General features: G+C 44.0%; 1 protein-coding gene across 1 annotated transcript; it reads left to right on the forward strand.

Moving 5' to 3' along the window:
• LOC309510949 (XK-related protein 8-like) lies at nucleotides 1-26084 on the forward strand. The gene is made up of 3 exons (XM_082185966.1): nucleotides 1-185; nucleotides 23813-24006; nucleotides 25313-26084. Exons 1-3 carry the CDS (start codon nucleotides 16-18, stop codon nucleotides 25900-25902), a joined length of 954 nt encoding a protein of 317 aa, XP_082042092.1. The 5' UTR covers nucleotides 1-15; the 3' UTR covers nucleotides 25903-26084.
• The last annotated feature ends 1574 nt before the right edge of the window (nucleotides 26085-27658 follow it).

Raw genomic sequence — 27658 nt, forward strand, 5'->3', positions numbered from 1 at the left:
GGGTACTATGTGTATATGGCGGTGATGATCTTTCTGCTGCTGGGCTCTTCAGTATTGGTAGAGGTGTTCAGCTGGCTCTGGTACTCGGATTCCCTGGACCAGTTTGAGACTAAGGTGGAGGAATTTGCTAACAGGCATAAACTGATCAAACCACTCCACATCCTTCAGTTTGGACTCTGCCTCAGGTCTGCGATAGATTTGCTTCTCAATTTTTCTTTGAATAGTCTTGTGGGGGAAAAAAGTAGCCTACACTTTAGCATACTTTTAAAAAGAGTATATACTTTAAAAGAATATACTTAAGTGTGAACTGAATGTAATGTTTTAGACACTTCATGGCATGCTAATTGCAATTAAATAAAAATGCATTATAGCTAATGTACTAGTAGTAAACTTGTAAGTGTACTGTTTCAGTACTAATTGGGACTAAATTGGACCACTTTTGAGTGTATACAAGTATATTTTTAAGTATATTTTAAGTGTTTAACACAAGTAGTTTTCAGTTTTTCTAAGTTTTTCAGTTCTGCAACTATACTACAAGTGAACTCATGTATACTGATAGTTCACTAGTCAATACCTGTAGCAAATTGTGTAGTTTATAAAAGTATACTAACTAGTTTAGTAGTTTTATGCTACAAGAGTTGAAAAGGCTCAGTTAGTAATTATTCAGTAATTATTATTGGTAGGTTGTGAATTATTGACAGTTGTAACTGAGTCCCACCCCCCAGTTACAACTGAGTTTGACGCAACTTGTTATGTTCTGCTTGAAATGTGTGAAGGGCTTGTGTGTATTCAAGGCGTAGATGAGTAGGTGTAACTTTGGAAAAACACACCAGCCATTGAACCAGTCAATACAGTCCAGAAACCTACTTAAAGGATTAGTTCACCTCAAAATGAAAATTTCCTAATCATTTATTCACCATAATGTCATCCAAGGTATCCATGTCTTTCTTTCCTCAGTGGAAGAGAATTTTTTTGTTGTTGTTGTTGAGGAAAACATTTCTGGATTTTTCTTTGAATAATGGACTTCAATTGTAATCAACGTTTTGCAGTCCAAATCAATGCAGTTTCAAAGGTCTTTGAAGAGCTTCAACGGGCTGTGCGCGCTCCCAGCTGAGGATTAGGGGCTGATCTAGCGAAACGATCGGTCATTTTCTTAAAAAAAAATTATTATTTATATACTTTTTAACCACAATTGTTTGGATTGTTAAGGTTTTTTTTTTTATCTAAATGTGAAAAACAGTGCCATGCCAGCGGATGCACGCACGCACATACATACACACACACACACTCACAGTGCTAACTCCAGAGGGGTGGAACGGTACACAGAAGTCACGGTTCGGTTCAGACATCACGGTTCGGTACGAGTTCGGTACAATGGAGGGAAAGCAAAACAAAAATGCAGAAGGCAATTTTTCTTAATGTGCATGTCTCAGGCTGTACCACCAAAGGTGGACAAAATAAATATCTTAAGCCTTGTATATTTTAAATAAGTTTTATTAATAAAGTGAAAGCATAGCAGTTTATTTGACAATAATTTTATATAATTAGTTTATTAAATAACTTAATAAAAAGACAAAAAGACCTTGTGTATAAAAGAGAAAGAAGGAGATAGAAGAAAGAAGACTTTTATTGTGGGACTTTTATTTTGATAGTTATTTTAGAGTGCGATACCCGATGCTTCCAGTAGGAGGCATTGTTGTTATTGTTTGCTGCCTGCTGCGTCAATATAGATTCCTGCGAGAACGGCAGCTGCTCACCTAGAAGTTTATTCCTGCCTGTTATTTGGATGTTCGTTGGCGTTTTGGTGTTAAAAGTATTAGTACATTAGCCTGACTACGTCAGACTTCCTACTTCCGCTAATTTCATTTCGCTCCTGTAGTCAGTCTGAGATAGCAGCCTATCTTTCAGTTTTCCACCGGCCTGAAAACAGCCGGGCCAATCAACGAACAGAGGGCTGGCTGAGAGCCGTGACGTAGACGCTGATTGTACCGTGGATGCGTAGATTTACTTCACATAATCTCCAAAAGTCATTCACAGCCATGTTCACTCCGGTATTTCGCTCGATGGTTTAGTTTTTGCATCATACATGCGTTTACAGTGGAAGTTAGATGCGGCTGAGCATGCGCATAACACACGCCATAACCAAACGTTATGTGATTGGCTTACGGGTAACCAATGATTTTAAACTTCAGACAAGCGCCCCCCCGCGAGAGAGAAAACACTTCTCTATTATGCCCTTCCAGACTCTGTATACGAAGCAAAGTGAAGTAGCAGAGTCTGGTATTACCAGGCTATTAGTACATGACCATAAAACTAATATTCAATACACTTTGGAAAGAAGCAACAGTCTCCTCATTCTTTGTGTCCTGACCGACACCCAGGGGTGTATACTGCTAACAAGTAGAACTAGAGCCTAGCAGTATCCTTTCCTCTCCAACAAACTGGTCCTTCGAGCCGGATTGCAGTGTTCATTCCTGGTACCATGGAATCCGATGAGGAGATTGTTAGCGCAACCAGACCTAAACACCGAACGTGTCCACCCGTTTGACTCCAAGATTTTGAAGTGCAGTATGTAGGAGGCAGACCTGTAGGTGAACATGCTATTTCACAACCCTGGGAGGTACCTGCCCACATGACACCTCTTCAGTCATCATGGGATCATCCTGACTACCCCTATGATGATGCTGCTCCTCCTCGCGTAGGCCCCTGGCTCAGACCTCCAAGTTTCAGTTATGCAGAGCACAGCGAAAACCTACCTCAGTCATTCACATCAGTCCAGCAGAACCATTTCACAGAGCCTGAATTCTATAACGAGCTCCAAGCCATTCGCAGAGAAAATGTACAGCTGCTGCAATCACAGGAAGCTTTTCGTGCGGACCTGATGGAGTTGAAAGAGGTTCGTACTGAGATCAAAGAACTGGTCAAAGTTGCCCAAACCCTTAGAGCAGATCTTAGCACAACTAAAAGCCATGATTGTCCTCCAGTGCAACCAGAACCCCAACTGCCATCCAGTCCTTCCTGTCGTGTAGTCCAGACAGAGCTGGGCACATCAGCTGATTATGAAGATTGGCCTGAGCTTCCGCCCTGGCCCGAGCCAGAATCAGAATTGAGAAGAGGTATGGAGGCTTTAAAGTTAACGAAACCTGACACAGCTACATACCAACCAGAGTTACCAAAGTATTCAAGGATCTCCCAGGCTCACCCTGCACAATCATACAGTCATTCTCAGTATTGCTCTCAAAATCCAGATTGGCTACCACTGCCTCCAACACCCGAAGACCTAAGTGTGTTATTATCTTCGGCTGCACAGACCTCGTATCGGAAACCCTTATGTGCCCAAATTCCAGTTTCTTCTCCCCAACTTCGGTCCATACCAACTCATTTGAGGCGTCCAGCACCTGTGGTCAAGGTAGAGTCAAACATGCCACATTTACCACACTCCTCAGAGTATGTATATAGAGGGCCTACCCCTACTATTCCCAAGTTCAGCCGGCCGGATCCAAGCGAGTTTTGCCAGACTTCGTATCGCTTTGGAGAATCTGCTTCCTCCAGATGGGACTGAACTCTTTAAATATCAAGTACTGGTGGACCACTTAAAGTTGGATGAAGCTAAGCTGATTGCCGATGCTTTTTTGAACTCGCCTACCCCATTTACTGACACCATGGTGGCCCTCCATGAGAAGTTTGGTCAGCCCCACCAACTAGCTTTGAGGAAAATTGCCAGTGTCCTGGAAGCCCCTGATGTAAAGTGTGGGGATGCAGTTGCATTCCAGAAGTTTGCTCTTCAGGTACAGTCATTGGTGGGTTTGTTGAAGACTTTAGGACCTGAAGGCGTCATTGAACTGAATTGTGGGTCACACGTCGCACGCCTTTTGAGCAGACTTCCTTCTGAACAGCGAGCGGGGTTCCGCCGTCACATGTTTCGACAGCCTGGAACTGTACCTACTTTACATAATCTCTCAAACTGCAGAGATTTACATAATCTGTCAAACTGCAGAGATTTACATAATCTCTCAAACTGCTCATCAACTGCAGAGGAAGTATAAACATTTACGTGGTCTTCCTATCCTGCCTGTGAAAGATGCTCAGCCTCTACTTCTGATTGGTTCAGATCAGCCACATCTCATTACCCCAATTGAGCCTATCAGATTAGGTCCTCCAGGTGGACCTGCTGCTGTCCACACACGCCTGGGATGGACCCTCCAGGGCCCCACATCATTCATGGGGCGGCCTAAATCCTCCCAACAATGTTTACTGACATCTGTCCTTCCACCACAAGATGAGCTCTTTAAGAATGTCCAAAGATTGTGGCAAATAGAAGCTGTTCCACACAGGGATGAGAAAGAGGTTACTCGATCCAAACAGGATCAGGAGGCTTTAAAGTTACTTGAAACCAAGACCATCCGCACAGAAGTGAATGGAATTCTTCGACTGGGGACACCATTAGTATGACAGAAGTCTATGCCTCGGAGTCAGTCATGCCAAATCTGCGTAGTATCGAGAAGCGTTTGTTAAAGGATCCAGTGAAAGCAAAGACCTATAGTGCAGATATGGAGAAGCTCATTCAGACAGGAGCTGTCCAGGAAGTAACTGAGGAGTCAGACTTTGACGAATGTTGGTATATACCCCATCACCTTGTCAGTCATAATGGGAAATCCCGTGTTGTTTTCAACTGTTCCCACCAATATCAGGTGCAAAGTCTCAACCAGTATCTGGTGCCTGGCCCTACCCTTGGAGCATCTTTGCTAGGTGTACTCATCAGATTTAGGGAGCATCCAGCTGCAGTAAGTGGTGACATCAAGGCAATGTTCCATCAGGTTCGCCTCCTTCCTGAAGATCGCCCCCTACTGCGGTTCCTTTGGCGTGATCTGAAAGTGGATGAGCCTCCTAAAGTCTTTGAATGGCAGGTGTTACCCTTCGGCACTACATGCAGTCCATGCTGTGCCACTTATGCTCTGCAGCACCATGTGATCGAGCACAGTATTGCCGATGAGTCCCTCAGGTTCTCAGTGGAGAAATGTTTTTATGTGGACAACTGCCTTCAGAGTCTATCTACCCCTGAGGCTGCCAGGCACTTGGTCGACAGACTGAGGGAGATGCTTTCCAAAGCTGGATTTGAGATACGCCAATGGGCCAGCAATGTTCCCAGTGTTCCGGGTTGGGACGACCCGAACTTACCACCTGAGCTACTGCAGTCATGTCGTGTCTGGGAGAATGAACTTCAGTACCTACCAAACATCATTCTCCCTAGGACTTATGTCCCTCCTGAGGTAAAGGATGGTGCCACACATGAAGTCCTCATATTTTCAGATGCTTCCGAGCAGGCATATGGAGCTGTGGCATACTTAAGGACCACTGACGAGAGAGGCCAAGTGTACTTGTCTTTTGTGGTGGCTCGATCCCGAGTGGCCCCCAAACGTTCTTTTCAGTTCCTCGATTGGAGCTTTGTGGAGCTCTGGTGGCCGCTCAGTTAGCTAGATTGCTCAAGAAGGAAATGACCTTGCAAATAGAGACCACAGTGTTGTGGACGGACTCCTCTACAGTTCTTACCTGGCTGAACTCTGATTCCTGCCACTACAAAGTCTTTGTTGGCAATAGAGTCGCCGAAATCCAAGAGCTAACAGAGCAGTGTTCCTGGCGTTATGTGGATTCAGCCAGCAATCCTGCAGACGACCTCACTAGAGGCAAACCTCTGAATGTCCTTACAGAGATGAACAGATGGTCTCAAGGTCCTCCCTTCTTACTCCAAGATCCAGTTACCTGGCCAGAATTGCCCAGAACAGACTTGAAAGATGATCACTCAGAGCTACGGAAGTCTGTCTTCTGCGGAACCACTGCAGTGCCACCCCAATCAGTCATCCCAGATGTCTGGAACCACAATACTTGGCAGGAACTCATGGATGCCACTGTAAAGGAAACTCTGGTAAACCCTACTCCTGAATCCTTTCCCGATGCAGAAGACTATCGTCAGACTGAGAACCTTATTCTTAAGCGGGTTCAGCAGGAGTCTTTTCCCAATGACTATCAGCATTTGGTTACTGGGAAACCAGTGTCCTCAGACAGTCGCCTTCTTACCTTAGCTCCTGAATTGGACAGATTCAATGGTTTAATCCGAGTGGGAGGTCGATTGAGGAGAGCGGAGTCCATGGAAGAATCTACCTTTTACACCCCATTGTGTTGGATGCTCATCACCCAGTCACCCAACTACTGATTAAACATTATGATTGCAAGCTGCATCATCCAGGGCCTGAGCGAGTCTTTGCCGAAATCCAGCGTTATTATTGGATCATCCGTGGACGTGAAGCCATTCGTCAGCATCAGCATGGGTGTCTAGACTGTCAGCGTTGGAGGGCAAAGCCAACTGTTCCGAAGATGGCAGACTTGCTGTCACGGACCAAACAGTCCGGCAATGAGGAAAACAGACGTTTCTTGTTGAAAAATGTTTTTGTTTTTTTTTTACCCCAAAAAATACTAAACAATAGAAACCAAAAAGTTAACAACTAGGCCTATAAAAGAGGTCAACAAAATATAACTATACTCAAAACAGCATACAACAGAACAGGCTATAAACTGAACAAACTGACCTAACTGAATGAGACACAAGGAAACATATATAGTGGCTTGGCCAAACCAATTTACACATAATGGACAAAATGGACGACAAATACAAACAACTACAAAGCAAAACAATCTAAACCCAAAATCCCCCTCCAACATGGCAGCACATGGTATGGCTTAATTGGCAGGTCACAGGATATAACAGTCCTCCACCCTTGGCCACGCCTTTCTTCCCCCAGGACAGACCTCTCTCCAACATGGTAACAAAGAAACAATGATTAATAAAACATAAAATGTTTACATAACCCTACAATGTAAAAATGTGTGCACTCCATTTAACCCCCTGAGGTCGGCTGTATCGCCGGCGATACCAGCTCGCTTTTTTTTTATCAGTGTAAAAGAAACTCATAAATACTCTGTTGACTTTGATTTTTCCATAGGAGTTTCATACATCAATCGATTCTGTTAAATGTGTATTATTTTTGTGTGTACTCACAATAAAAACAAAGTGTTGTGCTTTTTGCCAAATAAAGAAAAATAAACACGAAGCGAGTTCTGCCTTCTCTCTGCCAGTGAAGTCCATTCTGAAACGCATCCGAAAATGAACAATAACTCAGCGAATACTCAGTCAAACAGGCATACAGACACACAGGCATGAAGCTTGAATTCTCTTCTTTTAAATGAAGTAATTTATATAAAAAACAAATATTCTCATCTTGTGAAATCTGTATTAAAAGAGAGCGATTCCAGTCGAGCTCATTACAGCTCATTCAAATGTAATGTGACTCCGCCTACGGAGAGCGCGCGCTATTCAAACGCAAATGATTGAGGCAAACCTGTGAACGCCCCCATATCAGCTCGAGAAAACACAAGTTTATTCAGATCATTACTTGTTTACACCGTCTCACAGCGCTGTGAGGAATAATAATAATGGAAAATGTACCTCAGAAGTGCGGGTATATCGAGGAGCGAGCTGAGGAATACTGTAGTAAGTTTTTTATCCTTCTCACGTGAATCGGGTTTCTGTTTGTGAATGAATGAACGGCAGAGATGCGCGCTGTTTACCACAGCTCGCAAAAAGACAGTTTAAATTTAAATCGCGTGTGTGAATGAATGATGATGTTTTAGCAAACTGTATTGCTATACTGAGATGAGTAAAAATCGAAATGTAGACAATTTGTATAAGCAACGTATTAAACTGCAAATTAACATTTATATGCCCTAATATTTCATAAAAACAACGTTACAGTCAGGCGAAATATGAAAGACAACATTTTGTTGACTAGATTTGGGTACAGTTTTTACTGTAGAATATACTGCCACATCAAATAAGCTTTTGTTTAGCAATTTCTATATATATAAAATACTATTTTTGTCAAAAATAAAGTCATCAACTAAGATGTTAGCTGTTCCAATGTTGGCTATAGCCTATTCAAACTAATGAATACATAGATAAAATGTAGGCCTATAATCTTTTCTTTCTTTTTTTTTTACAAAGAAAGAGTACACTTGAAATATTGTTGAAATTGTAATTATTGTTGTAATTGTAACCTTTTTAATAAAATAGCAAAACATTTTTACAAGATAGATGTAAGCAAAATCTTAAATCGTCAATAAGTCTTCTTCTAAATATATCTTTTGTCCTTGCATTGTGGCTCAGTCAGTGTCACACCTGAATGAATGGCTAATTATGCAGAGTATTGTTGTTATTGTTTGCTGCCTGCTGCGTCAATATAGATTCCTGAGAGAACGGCAGCTGCTCACCTAGAAGTTTATTGCTGCCTGTTATTTGGATGTTCGTTGGTGTTTAGGTGTTAAAAGTATTAGTACATGACCATAAAACTAATATACTAATATATAATACACTTTGGAAAGAAGCAACAGTCTCCTCATTCTTTGTGTCCTGACCGACACCCAGGGGTGTATACTGCTAGCAAGTAGAACTAGAGCCTAGCAGTATCCTTTCCTCTCCAACACCTTGAGATATGTTTGGTAAATGTTTGGTGAGCTGCAGCTCGTCTTGTCTTCAACGAGCCCAAGAGGGCCCACGTCACTCCTCTGTTCATCTCTCTGCACTGGCTACCTCTCGCTGCTCGCATCAAGTTCAAGGCACTGACGCTTGCTTACAGAACTATCACAGGCTCAGCTCCCTCCTACTTTCACTCACTCCTACGAGTCTACATCCCTACCAGACACCTACGATCGGTCAACGAGCGACGTCTCGTGGTTCCATCACAGAAAGCCACAAAATCACTTTCCAGAACATTCTCATTCACAGTTCCATGCTGGTGGAACGCTCTCCCCACCCTCATCCGGAATGCAGAATCCCTGACAACATTCAAAAGACAGCTGAAAACCAATCTCTTCCGTGAGCACTTAACCTTATAGAAAAAAAAAAAAAAAAAAAAAAAAAAAAAATGTCCTTTCCCTTTGAAACATCACTTATCAGGCTTATGCTACTCTGAATAATACCTGAACTTCGTATTTTGAGCACTTCTTGCGTTGTTGTTGCTTTTGCCTCTTTATGATGACTCGCTGAATTTAGTCCTAATTTACATTTATTCATTTTTAGCTGACGCTTTTATCCAAAGCGACTTACAATTGCTATATATGTCAGAGGTCACACACCTCTGGAGCAACTAGGGGTTAAGTGTCTTGCTCAGGGACACATTGGTGTCTCACAGTGGATTCAAACCTGGGTCTCTCACACCAAAGGCATGTGTCTTATCCATTGCGCCACCACCACCATAATTTGTAAGTCGCTTTGGATAAAGGCGTCTGCTAAATGACTAAATGTAAATGTAAATGTAATTGTACCTGAATGTTTTTTATTATTATTAATTTGCTATATTTCAGATCAATATAGGCTATTTGTTTTCCTTAACATTTTAATAAACTTTATTCTCATCTGAATTATAAATAATTAATTTCTGTATAAAATAATACTACCATTAAAAAAAAAAAAATTCTTAACAATGTATAATGTGTAACTTAAAATAAAGATTAGTGCTTTGAGGACAAGAAATTAAAACCAATGCAATATGATGAATGTCCAAAACATGCCACCAACAGACTGTTTAAATGGGGTTGGATAAATATTTTTTGCTTTGAAACAGTGTGTGTGTGTGTGTGTGTGTTTGTAGTTTACAGTTTGACAAAAGCACAATGTTGTGTTTTATTACCACCAGTGTACACAAGTACACACTTTGTCAGTTTTAACGATGTCCTGTATGAACAAAATGACGAAGTATGTTTTTATGTTTCCACTGTTCGATCGCGCCCACGCCTCACACACACACACACACACACACACACACACACACACACACACACACACACACACACACACACACACACACACACACACACACACACACACACACACACACTCCATCATTGCAATCTTGACATCGCAGCCTGTTCATATGCTGCGTTCACACCAAACGCGAATAGAGCGTAATATTCACGTCTAGTTCGACTCTTGAACTTTTTGAATCCATTAGCGTCCAAAGCTGATGGCTGATTAAGGCCCCATTTACACGATGGGAAAACGCAGATATTTCCCTGCGGTTTGGCCTATCATTTAGTGATGTTACGTCTGACACCGACGCTCCGAAGCTTGCTTCAAACTCGAACGGTCCTTGCAATGAACCACTGCTTCGGAGCTTGTATCATTACGTCACTAGTCACGTGAAAATGACTTCTGAAGCAAACACACTGGTTCACTCCTGTAGTGAACCACCTGACTGCTTTGACAGCCCAATCCAGTGTTGACAGGTTTGAAACCTGGCGGCTGTATTTCTTATAAAAGTGAAGCCAAACCATGGCAACACTGTGGGTTGCAGTAGTCGGTGTCTCTAAAGCTGGTGAAATTGTTTAAAAAAAAAAAAAAAAGACATCACCTTTCACCAAAGACAAAGAAAATAATATTTCTGAATAAAAACCATACCATTTAATGAACACTTTGTCTAAGCCTTCTGCATGTACCCAAAGCACACCCTCTGCCACATTTTTATTATTAATTAGAGAACATATGAACATTGTTGCATAAAAATATGCATCAAAGACAGAAACTTCAAAAACCCTCTGCTACATTATACAAGTACAACCAGTTACACAAGCACATCCTTTTCAACATACAAAAATATCAGTCCCACCAGTTAACAAGTTAAGAGTTCTGCTTCCCACAGCTAAACAAGATAAAGCTTTCACACATGATACTGCCCTGCTAAAAAAAAAAAAAAAAACTATAGAAACCATTACCGAAATTCTATTGGATTTAATGGTTTTCATGAGGATTTTATTGGTTGTAATGGGAATTATAGTGGTCTCGGTGAGTCTCTACTGATATGTGTTGGGTTCTATTGGTGGGGGCATTAAATCCTAATGGAATATGTCCCAAACACACTACAAAAAAGAATTCTGTAGTGGTTTAAATGGTAAAAGCCAATGGTTCCTATCGGTATTTTAATAGAAACCATTAGTATTTCTGTGATGGTTTCCAACTTTTTTTAAGCTGGTCTGATCTTCTGTCCTTGTCTAAAGAAATAATTACACACACACATCATGCTTAATGTTTTATTATCAAGGTGAACACATGAAATTCATCAGTATCTGTAAAATTCACCTACATAAATGAGTTTCACAGCACTAACACTGTTTCAGCTTTGATCGCCTCGGTAAACACGTAATAAACGGGGCGTTAACATATAAACCTACTTGCATTTTATGGTTGTCAGCTTTGTTGCATTACATTTACTTCACCAGGAGATGGTGCTGCAATTTCTATACAATTTCGACACAATTGTATCAGAAAGCAATAATGCTTTGAAACGCTTCATTTGGCCATCACTACTATCATTTACAAGAAAACCCAGTTTTTATTAGAGAAAACAATTATTTCTAAAAACTCCGGCCAAAGTGGAGATTTTTTGAAAACTCAGTTTCCACGTTTGCATGTAAACTGAGGCAACCGCATAGACAGTAGGAAAAATTGAGTTTCAGGCAGCCGACGTCACAGCATGTGACTATTTTCGGGATTCTGATTGGCTAACGTGGGCTTGAGCTTCTCGTTACACTGCCATCTACAGGTTTGGCGTGCTCTGGACGGCATATACACGGGTTCGTGTGAACAATGTTATTTTTGAAAACGAAGAGGGGTGAAATGTCCGTTTATGAAAATAGCCGTCCACGTGTAAACGTAGCCTTAGTCACGTAGAGCGTTAGTTACAGCATTCAGGAATCGTTAAGCTGAACTAAATTAATATTATTATTACTGGTAAAGTTACCGGTTACCGGACATTTTCTCACCAGTTCCCAACTCCCAACATTCACACGCTAACACATCTGTAAAACTGTAGCCTGCCTACATCAGTGTTGCATTCTCTCATCCCATCTCACCAACAGTTTAATAACGTTACCTACTCGCACATCCAAACTTAGTCAGATAAGTTCCCTTTCAAGGGAACTCGCGTTGCGTCGAATTGACGCTATGGGGAATGCTTTGCGTGATGACGTCTTGAAGCACATGTAAAATCAGTCCAATGGTGTGGCGGAACGTCAGAGGCGGGTGACGTCACGTACCAGGAAGCTATAAAAGCCGGCCCGAAACAGAAAACGAAAGCTTTCTGAGTCTTCAGTTGCGCTCTGTGTGAAATCTGTCTGTATATTTGGTGTTGTCTGTCTATATCATATATATATATATTCAGTATGGCGAGCAAGCAGCAGTTTAGAGTGTGTGTCCATCCCTGCCCGCGTTATTTAACGGGAGGTGATACTCACACTCTTTGTGTTGTTTGTTTGGGTGAGGAGCATGCCCAGTCAGCACTCGAGGGTGGTGACTGTGTGCATTGCGACGCGCTTCCATTGCGTACGCTCCGATCCCGCTTGGCTCGGTTCAATCCCGATCGCGTTCCCCGGGGCTCTGGTCCCGCCGCTGCCGAGGCACGGCGTCAATCACAGACCTGGGGTTCGCAAATGGATCTATCAGTGGATGTTGAGACGGGCTCTGCCTTATCTCAGCCTCCTTCTGATAGATCCAGTACCTCTCATCAGGGTGTGGAAGCACGCGTTGCGGTTTCTTCCCTCCCGATGGAGGCACCAATACTGCAATTGTCCAGCTCTGAGGAGTTGGACGTTGTTAGTATTGACGCTGAGTCTGAGGATTCGCCACCTCAGTCTCATGCGTTTGAAGAATTGCTTGATGTTATCACTAGAGCTGTCGAGCGATTATCTATTGAGTGGCCAGAAGATAGGCAGGGCGCTCGTTCGAAAAGCAAGCTCGACGAGCGTTTCCTGCCATCTCGTGCACAGCCTCAGCGCAGAAGCCTTCCGTTTTTCCCCGATCTCCACACCGAGGTGTCGAGATCGTGGGGGAAACCAGTGTCATATCGAGTGTATACTGCACAAACATCACACTATTCATCCATTCACAATTATAAAGAGCATGGTTATGGGGAAATGCCGAAGGTGGAAGAGACGCTCGCAAGCTATCTCTCTCCAGCAACGGCATCTTCTCTGAAGGCTCCTGCACTTCCATCCAAGCCAGTAAAATTTACATCTTCTCTGGTTCATAAAGCTTATGCCGCCGCCGGCCAAGCTGCAGCGTGTTTACATACAATGTCTATAATGCAAGCTCACCAGGCTGAATTATTGGGTGATTCTGAAGAGGGCGGGGGTATTAGTGCTGATACTGTGTCTGAACTACGTGGAGCCACAGATTTGTTTCTCAGGGCCACCAAGGAGACGGCTAAATCCATCGGCCGCTCTATGGCAGCCCTGGTGGCCACTGAGAGGCATATGTGGCTCAACTTAAGTGACATAAAGGACAAAGAAAAACATGTTCTTTTAGATGCACCAGTATCCACTCAAGGGTTATTTGGAGATGCAGTTAACAGTGCTGTAGCTAAACAGTGCAGTTTGCTTTTCAAACTGCGCTCGTTAAAATCACAAATGATTTACTTTTAGCTTCTGACCAAGGCTGTATCTCAATACTAGTTTTACTTGATCTTAGTGCTTCATTCGATACTATAGATCACACAATACTCTTAGATCGACTACAAAATTATACTGGTGTTCAAGGACAAGCACTAAGCTGGTTCAAATCATACCTATCTGACCGCTACCATTTTGTCTATTTAAATGAAGAAAAATCGATCATAACTCCAGTAAACTATGGAGTGCCGCAGGGATCTGTATTAGGCCCTCTGTTATTTTCAATATATATGATGCCACTTGGAAATATTATAAGGAAACATGGAATTAGTTTCCATTGTTATGCTGATGACACTCAAATATATATTTCATCACGGCCGGATGAAAACGCAAAATTTTCCAAATTGACAGAGTGTGTTAAAGATATAAAAGATTGGATGATGCGTAATTTTCTTTTATTAAATCCAGACAAGACAGAGGTAATACTTATCGGTTCAAAAAACCGCCCACAAAACCTTGCACAATACAACTTTAACATCATAGGATGTCCTGTTACTTTATCCTCTACAGTAAAAGACCTGGGTGTCAGAGTCCTGCAACGGGTCGGGTACCCGCGGGTATCCGCGGGTACCCGCATAAAAGTGGCTAAAACGGGTGGATGGTGACATTCCTAAAATTCACGGGCGGGGACGCGGGCGGATAATGAACTCCTTGCGGGCGGGTAGCGGATGAAAAATATGTGCAATCTTTTTTATGTCTAAATTACCAGCATTACACATACGCAAATATGTGTTTTAGTCAGGCCATCCTTAAAAATATTCTTGTTTGCAATTTTAATCAATGTTTCATCTACCAAATTCATGTATTTAAGTAAATATAGCAGGCAGGCAATTTAATCAGGACACGGCCGGAGGCGCCCGCGCGTGAACTGATCGTCTCTTAAATGAACCGAAACTCATCGTATAAGCTACTTGCCTCACAGACCTGAGAAATAGAAAGCATGAAATGTGTACTTTTAAACAAAACAATTCAAAACGAAAGAAAACAGACTGTTCTCTGCTTATAATCCGTATGAAATGTGCATTTCTCTCTGGCGCGTTCACTACTGTGAAGATCGCGAGTCAGCATCGTCATCTTTGACACAAAAAACACTTGCTTATTAATAAACAATTGAAATGTCTCATTGATATATTTGACAGGCCTATTAATAATCATTACTTTTCCCAGTTCTTTGTGACAGCTTTTAGGTGCGTTATTGGCAGCACACCCTTACATGTTGTTACATGAGCGCGTCACCTGTGTGGTTTATCGCGGGCACGGGTCGGGTAACGGGCCAAATATTAACGGGTCTGGGCGGGTGCGGATTTAATTTTGATATTATCACGGGTGACGGGTCGGATCTGGTGCTGAACTTTGCGGGTACGGGCGGGGGCGGGTCTCCAAAAATGGACCCGTGCAGGACTCTGCTGGGTGTTATACTCGATTGCAACCTGTCTTTTGAAAATCATATTTCATATGTTACAAAAACAGCCTTTTTCCACCTTAGAAACATTGCTAAGCTACTTAATATGCTATCAGTTTCTGATGCAGAAAAGTTAGTTCATGCATTCATGACCTCGAGACTGGATTACTGTAATGCTTTATTAGCTGGTTGTCCTGCATCCTCAATAAACAAGCTACAGTTAGTCCAAAATGCCGCCGCTAGAGTTCTTACGAGATCAAGAAAATATGATCATATAACACCGATTTTATCATCACTGCATTGGTTACCTATAAAGTTCCGTATTAATTACAAGGTATTGCTACTGACTTATAAAGCCCTAAACGGCTTAGCTCCAGTCTATTTAACGGATCTTCTATCACCCTATAATCCATCGCGCTCATTAAGATCACTAAATTCAAGGCTTTTGGTCATACCTAGGATATCCAGAACCACCAAAGGAGGGAGAGCATTTTCACATTTGGCTCCAAAACTCTGGAATAGTCTTCCTGATACTGTTCGTTGCTCAGACTCGCTCTCCCAGTTTAAAACTTGATTAAAGTCGCATCTCTTCAGCCAGGCATTCATATAATCCTACAGTTCAAACTACAATCCGGCCTCTAGCTCATAAATGCCAGAGGAGAACTGGCCCCCGACTGAGCCTGGGTTCTCCCAAGGTTTTTTTTTTTTTTCTCCATTAGGTCACCTGATGGAGTTTTAGGACACCATTAGGTCACTTGATGGAGTTTTTCGGTTCCTTGCCACTGTTGCCTTTGGCTTGCTCAGTTGGGGATATTTTGGGGATATTTAATTTAATTTAATTTTATCAATCCATAAATTCCTCTTGAAACAAACTTTGTTGTATTATTTTAATTTAATACTGTGAAGCTGCTTTGATACAATCTGTATTGTGAAAAGCGCTATACAAATAAACTTGACTTGACTTGACTTGACTTAAATCACAAGAAGCTTCAAAACAGGCAGCTGCACTTCAGAAACTTCTCCCCCGCCGTTCTTTCATTGAGGCTGCTGAGCGGGAGCAGCCTCACTCATCTAAAAAGAGCGCTGAGCACCGTGCCACTCAGAAACAGAGCGTTTCCTCCCGTGCTCCCCCACAAAAATCTCGGGGACACGGAGGGCGCTCTCAAACCCAGCAGTCTTCGAGGGGTAAAACGGATCTGCGGACCGTTATTACCGCCAAGAAGGCTGCTGGGAAAAAGTCCTGACGTCCGAGGGCTCAGGACAAATGAGGGTAGTCCCCCCCGAAGCAGAGCGGTTAACACCTCTTTTCACGGTGCCCGTCTCTCTTCGGTGCCCTCAGGGGACCGTTCTGCCAACCCTGCCGCCTCCGGTGTTACAGGGCGCAGCGGTCTCCGGCGAGCACATATCTCAAGGTCCACCCGGAAACGTAGTGGCCTCGGGATGCCCGCCCCCTCTGAGGAGGGTGTTAGAGCAGTCTGTTCAGTCGTTCCCTGCCGGTGCGCCGTTACAGGGCGACGAACCGACTACTCAACAGCAACACAATCCAGAAACCAGTCTCGAGAGGCTGGTACCTCTAGTAGAATCTTTGACAGCGTGGAAGCTACTGTCAAATGTTTCTCGTTGGGTCCTGCAGACCGTGGAAAAAGGGTATCAGATACAATTCTAGAAACGCCCACCTCGGTTTATGGGGGTCCTGCCCACAGTGGTGGGCCCCGAGCAGGTTCTGGTTATGGAACAGGAAGTAAACACTCTGTTAGAGAAAGGGGCCATAGAATATGTACCTCCCTCCAACAGGGAAACCGGGTTTTACAGCCGGTACTTCATAGTTCCAAAGAAGGACGGGGGATTGCGTCCCATTTTAGATCTTCGAGTTCTGAATGAGTCAGTCATGCAGCTCAAGTTCAAAATGTTAACATTGAGACAATCGTGCCACAGATCAGGTCCGAGGACTGGTTTGTCACGATAGACCTCAAGGACGCATATTTCCATCCGTCCGTGTCATTGGAAGTTCCTGAGGTTTGCTTTCGGGGGCAAAGCATACCAATATCGAGTTCTTCCATTCGGCCTGGCTTTATCACCCTGCACTTTCACCAAATGCGTGGATGCAACTCTGGCGCCTCTGCGCCTCCGGGGTATTCGCATCACGAACTACATCGACGATTGGTTGATTTTAGCTCAGTCGCATCAGATGCCGGTTCAACATCGAGATGTTGTTCTCGCCCCTGTGAAAGAGTTGGGGTTACGGCTGAACGCCAAGAAGAGTGTGCTTTCTCCATTTTAGAGGAACACTTTTTTAGGCGTGGTTTGGGATTCAGTGTCGATGCAGGCGCGCCTGTCATCGCCACGCATAGATTCCATCCTGGCAGCTGTGAAAAGTGTAAAGCTAGGCCAGCTACTCACTGTCAAACAGTTCCAGAGACTGCACACGAGGCCCCTGCAGTGGTGGCTCAGGACCAGAGGGTTTTCCCCGAGGGGCAACCCATTTCGCACAATCAAGGTCACGCGGCGATGCCTACGTGCCTTGGTTATGTGGAAGAAACCTTGGTTCCTGTCCCAGGGCCCAGTGCTGGGAGCTCCTTGTCGTCTCAAACTGCTAACGACGGATGCTTCCCTCACTGGTTGGGGAGCGATCCTAGGGGTCGCTCATCTCAAGGTCTGTGGGAAGACCATCATCGTTCCTGGCATTCTATCGCCTAGAGATGTTAGCTGTCTTCCGGGCTCTGAGGAGCTTTATCACAGGTCTCAGGGGACACCATGTGTTAGTGCATACGGACAACACGTCGGTAGTCGCCTATATCAACCACCAAGGGGGTTTGCGCTCGCGCCCATTTTCCAATCTGGCACGCCATATCCTCTTGTGGTCCCAGGGGAAGTTGCTGTCACTCAGGGCAGCCTACATCCCCGGGGTCCAGAATATAGGAGCAGACACTCTGTCGAGACAGGGGCCGAGGCCCGGGGAATGGAGGCTCCACCCCCAAGGTGGTGGAGCTGATATGGACGGAGTTTGGCCAAGCATAAGTGGATCTGTTTGCGTCTCGAGAGACGTCTCACTGTCCACTTTGGTTCTCCCTCACGCATCCAGCTCCTCTGGGACTGGATGCTATGGTACAGACGTGGCCGAGGCTACGTCTGTACGCCTTTCCCCCAGTTGCTCTGCTCCCGGGAGTTCTGGAGAGAGTTCGCAGGGACCGGGTTTGCCTGCTTCTTACAGCCCCCGCGCTGGCCGGGCAGAGTATGGTTTCCCGATCTTGTGTCCCTCCTCGACGGGCATCCTCTGGAGCTACCCGTCAGGAGGGACCTTCTGTCCCAAGCAGGGGGCTCGATTTTTCACCCCCGACCGGAACTGTGGAACCTGTGGGCTTGGCCTCTGAGGGGGCCCAGCTCATAGAGTCAGGTCTCTCAACTGAGGTTGTTGAGACCATTCTACAGTCCAGAGCTCCCTCCACGAGGAAACTTTATGCCCTGAACTGGAGAGTATTCACCTCTTTGTGTAGTGACCGTCGGTTGGATCCAGTCAACTGCCCAATTGGTACAGTTCTGGAGTTCCTGCAGGACCGGTTCACTGCAGGTCTGACCCCGTCCACTTTAAAGGTTTATGTGGCGGCCGTAGGTGCTTACCACAGTCCTTTGGGTGGAATGTCTGTGGGGAAAGACCCTTTGGTATCTCGTTTCCCTCGTGGCACTTGGAGGCCTTCTGTCCTCCTCCCTTTCGAAATCGGACCAGGAGGCGAATAATTTGCTTTGCCCTGTTCGGGCGTTAGACGCGTATGTCCACAGAGCTGCCCTGTGGCGTAAAAGTGATCAATTGTTTGTATGCTTTGGGTCCCCTAACAAGGGAGGTCCAGTGTCTAAGCAAAGGATGAGCAAGTGGGTGGTTGAGACTATCTCACTTGCTTATGAGGCGGCTGGGCAGCCTTCTCCTTGGGCTGTCCGGTCGCACTCTACTAGGAGTATGGCGGCCTCTAAGGCCCTTTCAGGAGTATCTTTACAGGACGTTTGTGATGCGGCAGGCTGGTCCTCACCGCACACCTTCGTCAGGTTCTACTCTTTAGACCTAGACTCTACTCCAGGGTCTCAGGTTTTGTCTTCCTAGTGCTGCGCAATTGATTTCACACAGGACAGACATTTGTAGCTATGGTGGCGTTGGTATAGATGTTCCCCATAGCGTCAATTCGACGCAACGCGAGTTCCCTTGAAAGGGAACGCCTCGGTTACGACTGTAACCTCGGTTCCCTGAAGAGGGAACGAGCGTTGCGTCACCTTGCCATATCTCCTTCAAGCCTGTCAGCATGACTTCAGACTCTACGAAGCTTTCGTTTTCTGTTTCGGGCCGGCTTTTATAGCTTCCTGGTACGTGACGTCACCCGCCTCTGACGTTCCGCCACACCATTGGACTGATTTTACATGTGCTTCAAGACGTCATCACGCAAAGCGTTCCCCATAGCGTCAATTCGACGCAACGCTCGTTCCCTCTTCAGGGAACCGAGGTTATAGTCGTAACCGAGGCGGTCTTCTTACCGACCGCATGAACGCTCCTAAACAGAAGTCGCATGCTCTCAAACTGTGCTGCTTTCATGGACAGTTGCAAAAAAAACAAAAAAACGAATGGATCACTTAATTCTCATTGGCTACCTTCCAATGAGGTAGATTGACAGTCTTAAAGCTGCAGTAGGTAACTATTGTAAAAAAATATTTTTGACATATTTGTTAAAACTGTCATTATGTCCTGACAGTAGAATATGAGACAGATAATCTGTGAAAAAATCAAGCTCCTCTGGCTCCTCCCAGTGGTCCTATTGCCATTTGCAGAAATACACCGCTCCCGGTCAGAAACAACCAATCAGAGCCAGGAGGCATGTCTTAGCAGTGTCAATCAAGCTCGTGTACGCGCTGATCACACCCCTCTCTTGCACAGAGCGCGTACCGTCGTTCAAAATCAAGATTGCCGGTGTGCCGCGCAGCTGTGCTAATGAGGGACAAACAACCAAAACTGCCAATTTCTCGAGTGGCACATGCTCATACAACAAAGACAGGTAAGCGGAAAAAGACCGATGGCGATAAACAAGCCCGTCGGAGCCCGTTGACTTGTGCAAAGCAACAATTGAAACCTGCTTATTCACTGGCTTGTCATGTTGCTGAAATAATGTACTACAAACCTTATTTAGCATTACACATCGCTAGAATAATTACTTACATAACGTTACCGTTATATTATCTTGCTAGCTATTTATAACTTATAGAAAGAGTGCAACGTTATGAAGTTACATTACATGTATTGCAAAATACGTAATGATTTGAGGACCAAGTTTGAAGTCAAAGTATGGGCAGGCCATAGTCAATATAAAGCATATTGTTGATGTTTCGTCCCTACCAGTGAATGTGCGATAACTGTTTATCCGCCGTCATCAGTGGCCCTGCATGTTTACTAGCCTGCACGTTCACGGCAGGCTCCGTTGTGGTGGGGGAGGAGCTTAGGAGGGAGGGCTGTAGCACAGCAGAGAGCAAGGGGGAGTGACCTGTAAGTTGTGCTTGTTAAAATTTTCAGGCTAAAGGCCTATTTATACTTCTGCGTCGAACTTACGCCGTAGCTACGTTGTAGGCTGTTTTGCGCGCGTACCCTTCGGCGTACCCTGACGTGCACCTCTCCAAAAATGTAACAACGCGTCAACTCTACGCGGACGCAAGGACGTGATTGGTCTGCTAGGACCACTCCCTCGGGTTTCACATGCTCCCTCTGCGCGCGTCAACGCGGACAACGACGCAGAAGTATAAATGATCACCAACGCGTTGCCTACAGCATAGAGGCTCCGGCGTAGGTCCGACGCAGAAGTATAAATAGGCCTTAAGTCAACGTTTTCTAAAAGCTCCCTACTAAAGCCTTGTTTATACTCGACGCGTCCGCACGAGCGCGAAGGTGCGCGCGGCAAAAATGACGTCATCGCGGTGTGGGCGGTCGTGCGCGTTGGGTGCGCAAGGACCCATTTCGCCTGGCGGTGTGCACGGCAGATTTTGTAAAGCCTGGTTTATACTCGACGCGTCCGCACGAGCGCGAAGGTGCGCGTAGCAAAAATTACGTCATTGCGATGTGGGCGGTCGTGCGCGTTGGGTTTCAAGACCCAATTTCGCCTGGCGGTGTGCGCGACATTTTTTGTAACAACGCGCGCGGCGCCTCATCCAAAGACGAACGACTTTGAGCCGAATCTGGACGAACTCGAACTTCTCACCACACCGGCACCCAGTTTGCACAAAAAGTATTTTTAATGAACATAAAGGTCCATGTTTAATAAAAATGTTCACGAAACTTAATGAAAGGTTTAGTGAAATGAGAAAATATGTAAGAGATCGTTAATTTAGTTATGTTGTATACACATTCTCATATCCATATATTTTGTTTTATTATCACGAGTAATAATCTCAGGGTTTACTGGGTTTTATGTAGTGTGGTATTGGTGGTGGTGTACTAAAATAAACATTGTCATGTGTGTATACCTTTTTTCTTCTCACCGCTGATTCCTGATGGTTTAGAGGACAATTACTTGAGTCGCCCCCTATCGTTTCAAAGAATAGTACAACGGCGAGCGCGTCAAGTATAAATGCCTCGTCCGTTTGGGGAGGTGCGCGCGCAGTCTGCGGAGACTCGCGCTGCGGAGGCAGGCGAAAGTATACAAGGCTCAAGCCTTGTTTACCCCTCATTTACACCGCACACGTCTGCAGCGCATTACGGCTGCGACACGGCTACCGGAGCTGATCGCGCCCATTCTAGTAGCTTCCCAGAAGCGGCTCTCCGCGCCGCTTCGCTAAATATAGGCGCCTAGTCTATTTTTGACGGACGCGCGTCCAAGTCGCACCGGGAATACAAAATAAAAGTCAAAAAAACATTGTCAAATTCAAAATAAACACCCTGTGCAAACTCCCAAACGTATTACACACCAATATCCTTGGTAGAAACCATAGACTGTATGGTAGAAACTCAAAAATCAAGAAAAACCAGGTCGGACAGGCAATTTTCACGTGGTCTCGCGCATCCAGTCGCTCCGCTTCTGAAATGCTCCTGGTGTGAGTTGGCACCGCGTGGAGGACGGAATAAAACCCTGTCGCAGACGTAATGCGCTGCAGATGTGTGCAGTGTAAATGAGGGGTTATACTCGACGCGTCTGCACGAGCGCGAAGGTGCGCGCGGCAAAAATGATGTCATTGCGGTGTGGGCGGTCGTGCGCGTTGGCTTCGCAAGACCCAATTTCGCCTGGCGGTGTGCGCAACATTTTTTGTAACAACGCGCGCGGAGCCGCATCCGAAGATGAACGACTTCGAGCCGAATCTGGCCGAGCTCGAACTTCTCACCACACCGGCACCCAGTTTGCGCTTCTAAATTAGTTGCTTACATTTAAAAAATGAGCATACAAAAGCATAAAAAGCCTTTTTAATGAACATAAAGGTCCATGTTTAATACAAATGTAGCCTACACGAAAGTTAATGCAATGTTTAGTGAAATTAGAAAATATTTAAGAGATCGTTCATTTAGTTGTATACATACATGTTCCCATATAGGCTATAGGCTAGCCTACATATATTTGTAAGTAATAGGTCATCTCAGGGTTTACTGGGTTTTACACAATTATTTTTGTTTGGTATACTAAAATAAACATTGTCACGTGTTTATCTTTCTTCTTCTCACCTATTCCTGATGGTTTAGAGGACAATTACTTGAGTCGCCCCCTGTCATTTCAAAGAATAGTACAACGGCGAGCGCGTCAAGTATAAACGCCTCGACTGTTTGGAGAGGTGCGCGCGCTGTCTGCGGAGACTCGCCAGGCGAAAGTATAAACAAGGCTTTACCTGCCAATTGCAAAATTCACCCGCATTTTGCACGTGGTCGGGTGTTAATTTCAGGCCCTGATTGAGTATGTTGATGGCTTGAACGTACTATTACAAGAGCGGTTCACAGCCGTGGAGACCGAAGTTCCCGTCAGGGCCGTAAAAGACAGAGAAGTGACATTGTATAGGGGATGGGAGAAACCCACCGAAATTAGCTTCGGTTAAACAGCATAATAATTTAGCCTCGCCCACTGATTCGCGCATTACATGCAACTCATTATAATATGCAAAACTGTTATCCAATCATAGCAGTGGGCGTTTACTTCCAAGTCTTCAATGTGGCACGCCCATAAAAACCGAGCATTTCAGGAGCTAGGCTCAAAACCAGGGTAGAAATTAGCCTATTACTGATTCATTTTGATGTTTGTGAATGTAAAAACCAAACGAACATCATAAGTTGACCTCAGACAACAATATAAAATGATTAAAAAAGCCAGTTCATGACCCCTTTAAAATAGCATCTGAATAACACGCCACTGACTTTAGACAAGGTTTTTCCTGGTCTGTGGCAGAATTGTTTTCTGGAACTGCAAAATAGCACCAGAGAACGTCTTCGCCGGAACACGCCTCCTCTTTGCTGAACCGTCCCCTGAGAGCGCAAGTGCATTCCCTAATTAACCGATCTGCGTCTGTGGAGGGAAAAGTCTGCTGTGCGTCGGGTGCAAAATAGGAATGATACATGTGTAGGTGCACAAAGGGCCCTATATAATACAAGTCAAAATGTAAAAGTTAGTTATACTTATAAATATATCTTGATAAAAAAATAATGAGTACAGGTACAAGCCAAATATACCTAACTTTTCTGCTAGTACAAGTCAAGTATACTTAAGTGCAATTTTAAGTTTATTTCTGAGAGGTACATAAAAAAGTAGACTGAAAGTACTTTGTTTTTAGTTTTAAAGAATTGCACACTTGAATAAACTTATTTTTTGTAAGGATTGTAAAGTTTAGTGTTGCTTAAGTAAATGCATTTTGTGTTCACAGGTATGCTGGGCTGATAGAGATTTCCACAACACGTTTTCTTAAAAAAACGGACAGTTTCACAGAGGGTGGACCTGTGTACCTGAACCAAGACCTTCAGCTGCTTCGTAAATTTGAGGCATTTTCTGAAAGTGCCCCACAACTCGTACTTATGATGTGTTTATTCTTACAGAGAGGAGAGCTGGAGCTTATTACAGGTCTGTCTCAAATCCAGAAAACTTTGAATCTTTATTACTTTCAGATTTCAGATAGTTATTATGTGTCTCTGAACCACTTAAAATCACAATGAAATCAAGAAGCCATTTCACTCTGTTATGTGAAAATAGGAAAGAAAAGACGATTGCAACTTCCATTTAATGCAGACTTCATTGTGATAATTAACCCAAAAAGGAAAATTTGGTAATTTACCTATACCCTCGTCGTTCAGATTTTTTTATTTACATGGAACACAAAAGTTCTTTAAAATCTTTTGCAAAGAAAATATCTATCTAAATTCTTTACTGCTTTTTTATATAAAGAAAGAGGATTGTAACTGATGCTATCAAGCACCAAAAAAAAGTTCCTTTAAAATTGCAGGAAACAGAAATTGTGATAGTCTTTTCTTCTCGGCTTCTCAGTAAAACGGCTTCTCAAATAAGACAAAAAAAATGTAGGGCGTGGCTTTATATTGTCCACTGGAATTTATTAGATTGTTGGATCGTTGTCGATTGCATCTCGTGTGAGTGACAGGTTATAGTTTTTTTACTAAAGATTACGAGGGTGTCACATGTGTTTCCCTGTCTGTGTTCCCGCCACTGATTTGTCACATGGACACCAATCCCCTTCATCACAGCTGCTAGTCATTTGTTAATCATCACTGTGTATTTAAGTTCCTGCCTATGTTCTGTCGGTATTGTTTGTGTTATCTGGTGTGTGCGTTTACCTTCTTCGTCTGGAATAAACTACTATTGTTTGGATCTCTCTGTCTTAGTGAACTTCTTTGAATCTGCCCAACGCAGGGCCTTGACAGAGTGCACATGATGACTTTTTTTTATGGTAATATTTATAATGTGCCGCATAAATCATTTACAGAAAACACTGCAATATTCCATTAAAAGAAATCTGAATTGTCAATTTTGATTAAATGGTGATTTTAAATTTGAAGAACAATCTCAATATGCGCCCTCAATGCGCACTTTTGCCGAGCCCGCTGCAGACTTCTTCCCAACGGTCAAAGCGATGTCACGTCACTAAAGTACGACTCGTAGGAAGACCGCGAGTGCCTAGGGTGCCATTTGGGACAGGACTTCTGTGCACCGATCAATTATGTGCAAATAAAAAACATTAAATTCCAAAAATCGATTCATTCCGCTGTGCCGATGTGTGTTTCTCAAGAGTCTCAGCATCAGCATGGCTGTGATTATGCTTGATCTAGGGCTTATAGTGATTATTATATATATCACTTGCATTTTCAGAAGAACACTATTGCTTGTTAATAATATGTAATGTTTTTTTTTGTTTCAGCTTTAAAAATCCTCTCATCAGCTTTTGCATTAGCCAGTACCGTATCTATTACGTACCACCGCAGCATGCAGACCTTTCTTCCAAAAAACCGCAAGATGAGCTGGATCTCCACTGGCGTCTACTTTCTGTGGCACTTTTTTCTGATCATTCCCCGTGTAACCGCTCTGGCACTGTTTTGCAGTGTGTTGCCGTGCTACATCATAGCCCACTTCCTGTCTGTGTGGATGCTGCTGGTTTTAGGGGTCTGGAGCCAGAAAACAGATCACATGGAAAGTCCTGGTTGGGAATGGCTCTTCAGAGCAACTGTTGGACTCATCTGGTACTTCAGCTGGTTTAACGTATCACCAGGAAACATCAAATTAAAGACTATTCTCTATTTTGGTGTCATGGGGTTGGATACAATGATGCTGCTGGGCTTCTGGTGCTGGAAAGATTCTGAGTATACAGGCTGTTGGAGCTCCTTAAATCCTTACATTGTGATCCCGACACTACTAGGTTTGTACGTTGTTGGAATTCTTGTGAAAATAATATACTACAGAAGGTTTCATCCTAACTGTGATGAACAGAACCCAGTGAACAACAGAAGATAAGACAAGCTGCAGCATTTTATAATAGTAACATAGTGACAGACTCCATGGAATCTTCATCTGAAGCTGAGGCTGAAACTCTTGCTCAACCTACCACTTCTGTTCTGAAGATGGGGAGACACGATGGAGAACTGCCTTGCTTGAGTACAGGAATCAGGGAATCCTCACCTGAAGAAGGGATGAACATGTCTGCTTATTATTAGTATTAGGGGAGGGGGAGAGGGGGAGGGGGAGGGGAGAGGGGGAGAGGGGGAGGGGGGAGGGGGGAGGGGGAGGAGGGTGGGGGGGGGCTTGCTTTAAACAATTTCTGTGTCTGGCTTTACCCTATAAAGCCTGTTGTATTCTTATGTTGGGCCGAGAATCTCTGAGTATTGCTCGAGAACTCCCGGCCGTTTGAATAAACTATCTGAGGGACATTTACTAAAGTCTGTCTCATTCGTTTTTTATGCTGCGCAGCAAAGAAGTTAGGTTATTAGACTCGGCCAGTTGTCGACTGAAGACGCAAGAGCTGGAGTATAAAAGTTATTAAGTGTCGATTTGTAGACGCTCTGTGTCGATGAGTAGATGCAACAGTTTTATTCTAGATAGTCAGATTTAGAAAAAATCCATTACAATATCATCGGGCCAAACAACTTTCGTGCTCTAAGTTTGACGCCAGCCCAACAGGAAGTCAGCTATTATACAGTACGTTGTTTGGAAAACGCATGCAATGGAATTTGGGAATTCATCCAAATGCCACAAATTTATAGCCTGACTTCTTCATACTCGTATGCTAGTCAGAATGTGAGTCTGATGCTGCTCCATAGGGCTGTGATTATGGGGCGTGTTTCAACCAAACCAGGAAAAAAAAAACCTCTGCACTCAATTGGATCGACCTACAACCAATCAGAGCAACGGAGTAAATGACGCATGTTCTTCATTCATATTTTCAACCAACAAATGTCGCGGCTCTCTGTTTTAAAATGAATGCGCTGTCGATATCTTCTATAACAGACGTGATGGCGGAATCTACACATAATGTTTCATAAACAAAGTTCGGGAGGAGCACGTTCAAATAATCAATCCAATATCAACTTGTCATCAAACAATACCATGTCTAGCGTTACCCTATCAGCATGAGAGGAAGCATATTCACTGTCGACTCACCTAACACTCCTTGACAGTTTTCCAGCATCCCTCCACCACCCCGAATCCTCACTCTTCTCTTGTTCTCTCACAGCCAGGAATACAGGGGGAGTAGCTTACTCTGGGTTCGGGCCAGAATACCGACCCCACAGCCTCTCCTCGGACAGCACGCCATACACGCATTTATTCTATCTGACTTAGGCCTATTTGTGTGAACTCGTGAAATCTCATATACGCATTTATTTTATCTGACTTATTTGTGTGAACTCGTGAAATCTCATATACGCATTTATTTTATCTGACTTATTTGTAAGTGTGAAATCTCAATTCTCCAGCGGCAGTCATCTTTGTTGTAAACGAATTAAACCCAAGCGCTCGTTGGTGATCATCTGTCCATCATCATATAAAGCCCACCCTAGCAATTTGATTGGCCCGGTCTCTGGAGAGCAGATCATAATTACTCCTCAATGGATCGAGTCCAGACCGAACTTCCCGAACAAAAAATGTTGTGGGCGGGGTTTGGGCTGGCATCCAGGCTAACAAATTTATGGTGAGAAAAAGAAAAGAGAAGAGAAACAGGAAGTGTATTATAACTTTTGCATACATTAACTGATCTTGATGAAACGTCATCAAT

Source organism: Leuciscus leuciscus, assembly GCF_965113295.1.
Source record: "Leuciscus leuciscus genome assembly, chromosome: 12".
Lineage (NCBI taxonomy): Eukaryota > Metazoa > Chordata > Actinopteri > Cypriniformes > Leuciscidae > Leuciscus > Leuciscus leuciscus.